General features: G+C 32.7%; 1 protein-coding gene across 3 annotated transcripts in view; it reads left to right on the plus strand.

Annotated features, from left to right (window-relative positions):
• LOC132754751 (tyrosine-protein kinase SRK3-like) overlaps positions 1-10239 on the plus strand; it is a gene marked incomplete at its 3' end in the record, with an annotated part of 64172 nt that extends 53933 nt beyond the window's left edge. For all 3 annotated transcript variants that reach the window (XM_060745439.1, XM_060745440.1, XM_060745438.1), the window contains 4 exon segments: positions 1802-2201; positions 4746-4849; positions 6516-6680; positions 10085-10239. In XM_060745439.1, the coding sequence (XP_060601422.1) occupies positions 1802-2201; positions 4746-4849; positions 6516-6680; positions 10085-10239 (824 nt within the window).
• Between the last annotated feature and the right edge of the window lie 950 nt (positions 10240-11189).

Below are 11189 nucleotides of genomic sequence, written 5' to 3' on the forward strand. Positions count from 1 at the left end.
TTAATTATTTTTTATGTTTATAAAACACAGTGGTTTTTCTTAATTAATTGGAAAAGGTCTGAGCCCCTTAATTTTGGGAAATTTATTGTTAAAATTTCAAATTTGGAAAGTAAAAAGCTAGTGTAAATTCAGTTTTTGGGAAATCTCATAATTTTAAACAAAAATTCTATTTGATATGAGGTGAAATATCACTAAAACTTTACCTGTCATAAAAAATAGGGGAAAAAATATTGTTAGATATTACACCAATAGGTGTAATCCAATCAAACCTCAGAATTGCAATATGGTTTAAGAATGCAATTCTGCTGTAATTACACTTTTGAAAATAAACTTGGAATTTTAAGTTGAATAACTTATTAACATAAGAATTTATGCGATTATATGAACCTGGCAAGCTTGATTGAATATGAGGAGATTATTAAGGAAATCGATTCTGAGAAAACCTAGGTAGGTAGGTAAAACTAAGGTAAAAAGTTCATAGCACAATTTTGATTTTTTAGAGCTTTTTGAATTGTGCCGAGAGGATGTAAAAATTAATAGATTGTAGCAGTCTGACAGAATTATAAATGAACACTCTTTCAGTTAACTAATAGATGGATGTAGGGAAATTTTTTTTAAAGCAGTCAATGCAGCCAGATATTTTTAATTTATTGGCCAAGTGCTCTGGGCATGACCTCTCCTTTTCCCTTTTTCACCTTTCAGTAAATTCCTCGGATTTTATTTTAAAGTAATGTAATAAACCGGTTCACCATAAAAAATATAACAGCAATTTTGGTTTAACTATTTTGTCTACACATGCATTTATACTCATCTTTTAGTGTTTTAAGTGTAGCAGAGGGTAGCCCGTTGCCTGACTTTAATCACCACTTGTTAAGAATGTCTGGTTCTAATTTCCGAAACATTTTGTTTCATGTATATTGAAGTCTGAAAATCTGCCGGTAAACACATGTTCATTTGGCTAGCCGTTTTTTCACTCGCAGTATGTAGCAAGATTGAATGCAGAAAAAAAGTTTTAAGATTTTAATTGGTAGCTTTCTTTGGGCATTCCTTATCTGTTTATAAAGAAAATTCTTGAAATATGGAATTAAGAAAGTATTGCGATTAAAACATGTGAGTTACAAGGTATGGATGGAATTTAATGAGTTATTAAGTTAATGAAGTTAAAAATAGAAACTGGAGCAGTAGTTAAACTTGATTGTTGAGATATGGAAAAAAAATAGATAAAATTCCAGGTAGATTTCAAAGCATTTTGGTTTCCACACTTTTAGGGTTTTTGTTGTTCAATTTTCATGAGGAGTTTGTTTTTTTATCTCTCTGCTTTCAGAAAATTCTGTGAAAATTGTACTCGAGTAGTAAAACAAATAACTTAACCATATTGTAGATATTAAATTGTAGATAATTTTGGTGTAAGAAGAGTAAAGTTTGTTACAAAAACAATCACATAATTATAGTATGTTAATATTTCTTAGAAAAAACATTTTCTATTACTTTGATGGAAGATAAAAAGAAAAAGAGCGAAAAAATCATAAGTTGAATAAACTGTATTTTTCTGTTCTTTTAAATTATACAGTAAACAGATATGATCCTAATGCCATGCCTTTCCCAAAATTGTGATTTGTTAATAACTTCATATAATAAACCTACCAGCTTACCATTCTCAACCACCCGCACCCAACCCAACCCCTTCTCCATCAATTTACCTTATTTCACTAAAAACTGGAGAGAAAAAAGTCCAGATTGTACCTGTACCCAAAAAAGGGAGAAAAAAGAAATACTGATTTTATTCTTTTTCTATTTTCAGAATGGCTAAATATGGCAAGGTCCCATAACGGTAGGTCCAGTCTAAAGGAAAAGTTACAAGAAGAGTTCTTGTCGTGTAAGATATGCCTAGAACCCTACCAGCGTCCGAAAGCTCTACCGTGTCTTCACAGCTTCTGTAAACACTGTCTACAGGACTATGTAAGACGTCACACTGGGCATCGACCCGGTTTCTTCCCGTGTCCAATGTGTCGCAAGGATATTCGCATCCCTGACGGAGGGATAGATCAGTTTCAGGACAATTTCTTACTGTTGAGTTTGTCGGATACTTTAGAAGAGGACGATGATGTCCAGGTATGGCAGGATCCATACCAGCAACATCTTTCCCCACCTAGAAGCCTAGCCCCACCTACACCTTTAGAGGAGAAGTTGAAACAATACGAGTAGGTTCTTTTTTCTCTTTTTGTTTGTTTTTTTTTCTCCCCAGTATTTTGATTGATTATTGCTTGTAAGTATGTTATTCCAAAATAACTTCTGTTATAACTACTTAGATAATATGTAGTACTTACGGAAACATCTTATGTTATAGGACTACTTTGAAAGGCAGCTTGATATAATTTTATTGAAAAATGACTGACCATGACCCCTGAATGGCCTTGACTATCAAACCTGAAATTTACCTGTCATTCAAGGTCAGATTGTCAAAATTCAGGGAAACTAGCAATTATTCAATGTTAATTATTAACAGATTTATAATGGAGATATCATTTTGTTAGGAACTCAACATTTTTTTTTATAAGATCAGAAATGCTTTTAAAAACACTCTAGTTAGAATTTACTTTAAGTTTATAATACATGTATTGAGTTCACTGGGATTCCAGGAAAGCGACCATATTTGTTGTGCATTTATAACATCTTGCACTGTCTATTATTGTTTATTCCTGAACATGTATTTAATTTAAATTTGAATTTTTAGCTCACCTGTCACAAAGTGACAGGGTGAGCTTTTGTGATCGCTTTTCGTCCAGCGTCCGTCCGTCCGTCGTCCGTCCGTTCGTCCGTAAACTTTTACTTTAAATGACATCTCCTCATAAACCACTAAGCCAATTTCATCCAAAAATCACAGGAATGTTCCTTTGGTGGTCACCTTTAAAAATTGTTCAAAGAATTTAATTCCATGCAAAACTCTGGTTGCCATGGCAACCGAAAGGAAAAAACTTTAAATATCATCTTCTAAAAAACCATAAGAGCTAGAGCTTAGATATTTGGCATGAAACATCTTCTAGTGAGTGTCTACCAAGTTTGTTCAAATAAAAGCCCTGGGGTCAAAATTGGCCCCGCCCCGGGGGGTCATTGATTTTCCCTATATGCATATAGTAAAAACTTAAAAAATCTTCTTTTAAAGAACCCAAAGAGCTAGAGCTAAGATATTTAGCATGAAACATGTTCTAATGGGTGTCTACCAAGTTTGTTCAAATAAAAGCCATAGGGTGAAAATTGGCCCCGCCCCGGGGGTCATTGATCTTCCCTATATGCATATAGTAAAAACTTAAAAAATCTTCTTTTAAAGAACTCAAAGAGCTAGAGCTTAGATATTTGGCATGATACATCTTCTAGTGAGTGTCTACCAAGTTTGTTCAAATAAAAGCCCTGGGGTCAAAAATTGGCCCCGCCCCGGGGGGTCATTGATTTTCCCTATATGCATATAGTAAAAACTTAAAAAATCTTCTTTTAAAGAACCCAAAGAGCTAGAGCTAAGATATTTAGCATGAAACATGTTCTAATGGGTGTCTACCAAGTTTGTTCAAATAAAAGCCCTAGGGTGAAAATTGGCCCCGCCCCGGGGTCATTGATTTTCCCTATATGCATATAGTAAAAACTTAAAAATCTTCTTTTAAAGAACTCAAAGAGCTAGAGCTTAGATATTTGGCATGAAACATCTTCTAGTGTGTGTCTACCAAGTTTGTTCAAATAAAAGCCCCGGGGTGAAAATTGGCCCCGCCCCGGGGGTCATTGATTTTCCCTATATGCATATAGTAAAAACTTACAAAATCTTCTTTTAAAGAACTCAAAGAGCTATGGCTAAGATATTGAGCATCAAACATGTTCTAATAGGTGTCTACCAAGTTTGTTCAAATACAAGCCCAGGGGTCAAAATTGGCCCCGCCCCGGGGGTCATTGATTTTCTTATATGTGTTTAGCAAACACTTTAAATCTTCTTTGAAAAAGCCCAAATAGCTAGAGTTTAGATATTAAGCATGAAACATCTTCTAGTAAGTGTCTACAAAGTTTGTTCAAATAAAAGCCCTGGGGTCAAAACTGGCCCGGCCCCAGGGGTGTCATTGTTTTTAACTATATGTGTATAGTAAAAACTTTAAAAAAATCTTCTTTTAAAAAGCCCAATGAGCTAGAGCTTAAATGTTAAGCATGAAACATCTTCTTATGGGTGTCTACCAAGTTTGTGCAAATAAAAGCCCTTGGGTTAAATTGGCTCTGCAACGTTGGGGGTTGGGGGGCCTATATACAGGTGAGCGACCTCAGGGCCATCATGGCCCTCTTGTTTATTTTCCTCGAGTCTGCAGCTTTATAATTATAATCCGAATTAGGCTTGATCTATATAGTTTAAAAATAAGCCGAAGTTGACTAAATATTAAAATAATATAGAAATTACATGAAAGATGTATTCAGGGCCAAAAAACCCTTCATTGTGGAGGCCGAATATAGGCTGCTTCCCCAACCAAAATAGCCTCTTTTTTTCCCCAGTTTGGTCCTCAAAATTCCCCAGTCTTTTGAAATTTCCCATAGAATTTAGAACAAAATTAAATGATGATGTTGAATTAAGGTATTTTACTGCCTTATTACTAAGTATGCCAAAGTATGCCAAAATCACACATATTTTCCCCAAGAAAAGGGTGAGGCCCTTTCCCCAAAAATGGTGACTTGGCCCTGATATTCGACATTGTCATCTTTATGTTTTTGTTTTACAGCTGGTATTTTGGTAAAGTGAGCAGGAACGCATCAGAAGAATGGTTGTTGTCTACTGGTTATCCAAAAGGTTCATTCCTGGTTAGACAAGGCGAGGCATCACCAGGTAAGCAGTGGTCAATGTTAGACAGTCAATGCTTGGGGTAGGGATGGTGGCGGGGGACATTGGCACTTGACAGTAGTTTGCCATTGCATTTACCACTAGCCTCTATAAGCAGATTCGATCTAGCAGAGTGTGCATTAATTTTAATTTTGCCGTTTTGGGCATTCTAATTTATTTAACAATTATATTTGATAAATAGTGATAATATTGATTTAGATCCACAAGTTTTACAATGTGTATGTTCCTGGAATGATTTTTCTGTTTTATTGATTAGGAACGGCCAATAAATATTTAACATGATTGTGAAAGTTGGAGTACAGTAGCTGTATGTTTTGCTATGGTTTTACAGGTATACATGTATATACTCAGTTGAATCGAGCATTTGCAACTAAATTATGAATGAATTGGTGGTTCTGTATGGGTGCCCACTTTAGTCTGAAAAAATGCTTGGGAGATTTGGGGTCATCTAAGACATAACCACAGAACAGCTAAAAGGTGGCCACATTTCAAATATTGACCAAAACAAAAAAAAAAAAATCAAAATTTTAAAAAATGATGATTTACCAATAGAATGTGTGTTTGAAAGGATGATTAAAGTGGAAAAATTCAGTTACTTTACAATGCCTGAAAAATAGAAGTAAATTACTTATTTTTATGGAGCTGAAAGAATGTTTTAAAACCTTGCGCTGATCTCTGCAAATGAAGGAGAATATAATGGTACACGATTGTCCATCGTATCTCATGTTGCTTTCATGGCTTTCCATAAAAGTTTTTATTGTAATTTGCTTGTCCGTCTTAGCCTGACCATTATAGTAAATGGATAATTTGTGTGCCTAAAAGACAATAGTTATATGGTTACTTTATTCATTATAGAAACTCTTAAGATGTCCATGTTTTCTGATCAGCCGTAATAAATCACTAGAAACGACTGGTGGAGTAGGCAGATAATTGTCTTTGCGTGATGTTGTGTCCGTTTGTCTGTTACTAATACTATAAACTGTGACCGACAATAATGCCAATCCATGACATTTTTAAGTTATTTTTTGCAACAACCTTTTTGTCTTTGAAATTGGGAAAATTGAGTGTGGTAGCCATAAGGAAATTGGGAAAATTTTACACAGTTTATTAAATCATTTGCTTATTTCAGAGGGTGATACACATTAATGAATGTTGTTTTTCATACAAAAATAGCAATATACCGGTATGCATAAAAAGTTTAGCTGGAGGGGGGAAAATGATAATCTTTGGAAATTTTCATGATAAAAAATTCGAAATTTTATACAGTCAGTTGGGAAAAGGTCTCAATATTCCTTCACCTTTTTTATTGAGATGAAAATCTCTTATAATAGGAGGTCAAGCATTTTACCAGAATTAGTTATTTGTTGTTAAGGTTGGTGTAAAACTGTATCATTCTGAAGAACAAAAGGACGGCTAAGGCTAAAAATAGAAGTGAGCTTTTTACATGAAGTCTCGTCCTAAACCACTTGGTAGATTTTGATGAAACTTCAACATGAATGAACCTTTGATGATTCTTTAATAAAATATCTAAAATTATTCCATTCAAAAGAAGAGAAAAAGACGTTCGCGGAGCTAAAAATAGAAATGAGCGTGTAACATCCAAATTAATACTCAAAAGGAAAAATAATCATGTATAATTATATATTTTCAGATACTCTCACATTGTCAGTGCGTGACTTGGACGAATTACAGGGCTACATAGTGAAACATTATAAAATATATACTCACAGAACTGGCAATCCTGTCATAGAGTACTATTTTATAACGCTAAAACGAAAATTCAGATGTTTGAACGAACTCGTTAAACATTATTCAGGTATGTTGGGCGACTTTTTCTAGTCTATAATTAAAGAATTATGGCACCTTCCTTGAAAAAATAAATTGTTGAACGGCCTTGTGAAAAAAAAAAAAAATAATAATAATATTTTTCTAAATTATTGTTATTGACTATGTTATAGCACATATTTAATTCTGGCATGTCTCCTCTTTCCAATTTTGAATTTTCTTTAAATACATAACAGGGCATATTAAATTTTGTTCAAAGTATTTCATTTTTCCGAAATTTGTCTTTCTTGCCTGTGGCTTATTGAGTTACAGCCTTTTGATATATAAAAATAGGCATCTTTGTAAGAAAAATCAGTCTATCTCAAAATCTTGTTTTAATAGACCTTAATAGTTTGTATTTTACCCTATTGCCCATTTTCTAAGATATTTTGCATTAATTATATAAGTAAATCCGTTTCATCTAGGATCATAATAAAGTAACAAATTTGTTTTCAATTAAAGTTGTAGCATTTCACAGTGTGTCACATTCATAAAATTTTATCTTTTTTTATGCTTCTTTCAATTATAATGAAAAACACTGAAGACAAATTTGAATTCAACTTTAATTATTATGCCTTAAATATATATATATAAGATTTTCAGTTCACACTTGATTAAGTTGGGAGGCGGGAGGGGTGTTCTTTTCTGTGTGTTTTTTGTGTTTAGACATATTGGAATCACTTACTAAATACACAGCAGACAAAAATCTTGACTCATAAGTTAATCATGTACATGGTTATTAAAGTTTCAACCTGTCACGATTAAAAATGATTTAAAATTTCAAAATTCAGTTTTGGTTCTTGTCACCGTTATTTTCCATTTCTAAAGAAAATTGCTGCAATTACATTTAATTATTTTACTCAGTGAGGATTTATATAAAATGACAAAAGAAAATTTGATTTTCGTTATAAAAGCAGAGACAGTTTAATTGCTATCATACAAATTTTGTTCGTTTTTTGGTTGAATATAAAACGAGAACCTTTCATGAAATATGTGTTTCCATTAATCATAGAGATATTTTTATTAAAGAACGCAGAAGGAAAATTGGTTTCTTTGGGTTTAAAGATTATTGACAAGTTTGATCTCGAAAGAAATTGCTAAAAATGTGTGATCCACTTAGGATTATGTACTCTTTTAGAAAAACAAAACGATTTGAAATTTTGCACTCAAGAATTTGATAGTAATAGCAAAACATCAAAACAATGAAATTTTCAGACCTGTCCTGTCAAAAAAAAACATCTGTGGAATCCTAAAAAGGACTGGTAAATCAGATGTTCAGAATAAGTAAAGTTGAATCATTGCTTAAAGGGACTCCACTGACGGTTTTTGACATGACAGGATTGTAAAATATGTTTTCAAGGTTAATGTTCCATTTTATGTTGGGATTGGCAGATAACTCCTGTGCAAAATTTCAGATCATTCTGATTGTGAAAAAATGACCAAATATGAAATAAGTGTTGCAAATTCTTTTCACTGCAATTGAGCTAAGAATAGAACAAAAATACGATTTTCAATTTATTTCTGAGTATGTTTCTTCATTATCTTTTGTACCCCCAGTTGATCTACGTAAGAAATTCAATTTTTATGTTTTTAGGCTTTTTGGACCTCAGTGAAGTTCCTTTAAATTAATGTATACTTTGAAAAAAACAAAAGGAATTGAGATACAGACTGTACCATATAACCTTTGAATGTTACTATATTTAGAAATCTGATCTGCTATCAGAAGTATTGGTTAATGATGGGAAACAGACCTGCCTAAAACCTTCAGCATTTCCTTGTACAATTTTAAATGCAGGTCTGGTTTTACTTCCAGGCCTTTTGATAATTTGATAACCTCTTTTTCTTTTTACCTACCTAATGAATCATTATGTCTAGATATTTTTTTAATATTTTTTATTCCTGTAATATTTTTGGCAATGAAAATTTGTTCCATGTGCAATGTTTTAAAGTCAAGGTGAAAAAAATGAAATTATAGTCTTACAGTACAACCTGTGCAAAACAAGACCCTTAGTGAAAGATTTTGGTTGAAGTTTAAAACTGACATTTATTTTGGTAATCCCTGCAAACGACATCCATTCCATGTCAGCTCGGAAAGTTATGTATACATAGATATGTTACAGATAAAAGAATAATGAAATATTTGTAATAGTTTTGTTTCTTATATATAAATAGAAATAACAGTTGTTATTCTGTATGCATTCTTAATTAGAAAATAATTAATATTCAAGTTTTAAGTTGGAGTGGGCGAAATTCATAAAATATTACGATTTTACATAAACACATGCTGACATTTATCACATCATGCGGATATTACTATTCCAATGTCAAAAAACGAGCGGAGAAAATAAATGTATCAACAAAAAAAAGAAAACAGTAAAGGTATTTTGTCCTGTAGTTCAAAACCATTTCCTGTACTCGTTCGTAAATTACCCGCAATTATCTGCGTACAAATTTCTGCCTCTATAATGGTATGATTATCATAAGTTTAAAGCACTTGGTCTCGTAGTTTGTTTTTTTCGCTTTCGCTTCCTGTCATTTCGGAAAGTTTGACTCGGATATTTAGAGAACTTTGGTCTCTGACATTTAATAAACTTTTGTTATTTCAGTATTTATATTCTGACCTTCAAAATGCTAGAAATTTTGTTGTAGTAGTGTATTTTAATGGCGGAAAGAGGAAATTTATGCCAAAATAGTGAATAAACATGGGTAAAAAAAACAGCTTTGAAATAAAATTTTAGATTTGTAGGCAGTTTAGAAATTTATTGCACATTTTGCATTATTTCACTCTTGCAATTATTAATCCATGCATTAATAGCACCTGGTGACATTTTTGTGGTAAATAGTCATCATTAATCTTCATGAGCTAAAGGTTCGAATCTAAATATAAAGGTTGAAATCTCCTATATGAAGAAGATATCCATATAACAAAGATTGGTGATTTTACTTAGATGCCCACTTCCTTGCCAAAAAAAAAAATAAACGCACTATAAAGCTGCAAGATGTCAATATGGCCTTGATAGTGTCTGTATGGGGCACAACCCAACATCGCAAAAAAAAGCAATATAAAAAGCAACCACAATATTTTACCTGTCTCTTGCCATTTAAGGTTCAAATCTCATTAAGGATTACTGTATAGTACTATACTGTACATATAAGGAGAAGCTTGCACTTGCAGGATAGTATATTGAAAGTATCTGACACATATCCTGATGCATGCTTGTGTCAGGAATAATGCACTGAGGTTCACCTCCTGTCGATCTCCACCGGTTATTCTTAAAAGTTGCCATATGACACAAACATTTTTTGATGTGCCCCCAAACTTAGTCTTAAATTTATTTGAATTATTGTCATTATTTTCAAGTATATATATATATATATATATATTGTATTTTTCAGAATCGGCCGATGGGTTGTGCTGTAAATTGAGTCAGGTTTGTGGGAAGCCTCGTTCATTGTCGTGGGCATCAGAACGAGGGAAAGATGATGATTATACGTCATCAAAGGAAACTGTTCAACTAACCAAGCGAATAGGCAGCGGACAGTTTGCTGATGTATTTTTAGGTATGGTTCAGAGGAGTGTTCTTAACAAGTATTTGCTATCAAATTTTTTTGTGTGTAGATATTGTTCTCAACACTTGCTTCGTAAAAATTAAAGAAAAGATTTAAAGGGCTAACAATAGAAAATTACAAGCAGTTTATTTGAATTTTTAAAAAATTCAAGCCCTTCAGTTGCTTTAGTTTTGACCAGTTACCAATTTATTGTGGTCAGATCTGTTTCCAAGTTAGTAGCCGAAGCAAAGCCATGATGATTTAATTGGCCTATATGAACTTAGATAATACTCTCTATTAGAAGTAATTCATTTATTGATTAAGTCTGCAAAGCCTATTTTGGTAAAAATCGCAAGATTTGTCTGAACGATTCTTTTCTGAATGATTTGTTTTATATTCAAATACAATAAATAATTCATATGATTTATGTGCTTGGATCAGAATTATTCACTGCCTACTGTATTATAGATTATGATAGATGGATGCTAAAGTCACGGAAATAACGAGGAAAGCTTAAGTTACTTTAATTCTCGGAGTTTAGGAAAAATATATCACCGGCTCAGACTTTTCTGAATTACAGTAAATCTTTTCATTTCCATCTATCTTGGAATTTGTCTGAAAATTTCCTATTGTTTCTACAGAATTTATAAGGACATGCTGCTATCTAAATCTGTTATCGAGACCTCCCAGCTTTTCCGTTATTTATTTCTGGTGTAATTTAGACCTGCCCTAGGTTTCGACAGATACTTCGTAAGGATTTTTTAAAAATTGTGTCACTGTGTCAAGATAGTTGTTTAGCCGGCGGGGCAGCTTTTGTTTCATGATGAAGTTATTTGTATATCGTATTAAAGTCTTGAAGAATTTCATTGGAAATTTTATATTTTAAACCTTAATAAACTTAGCTCAGTAAAGAAGAAGTAACTAAAAAAATACAAAACTAAATGTAAGAAAT

This window comes from Ruditapes philippinarum, unplaced genomic scaffold (genome assembly GCF_026571515.1).
Source record: "Ruditapes philippinarum isolate M1 unplaced genomic scaffold, ASM2657151v2 ctg1890_1_1_1_1, whole genome shotgun sequence".
Lineage (NCBI taxonomy): Eukaryota > Metazoa > Mollusca > Bivalvia > Venerida > Veneridae > Ruditapes > Ruditapes philippinarum.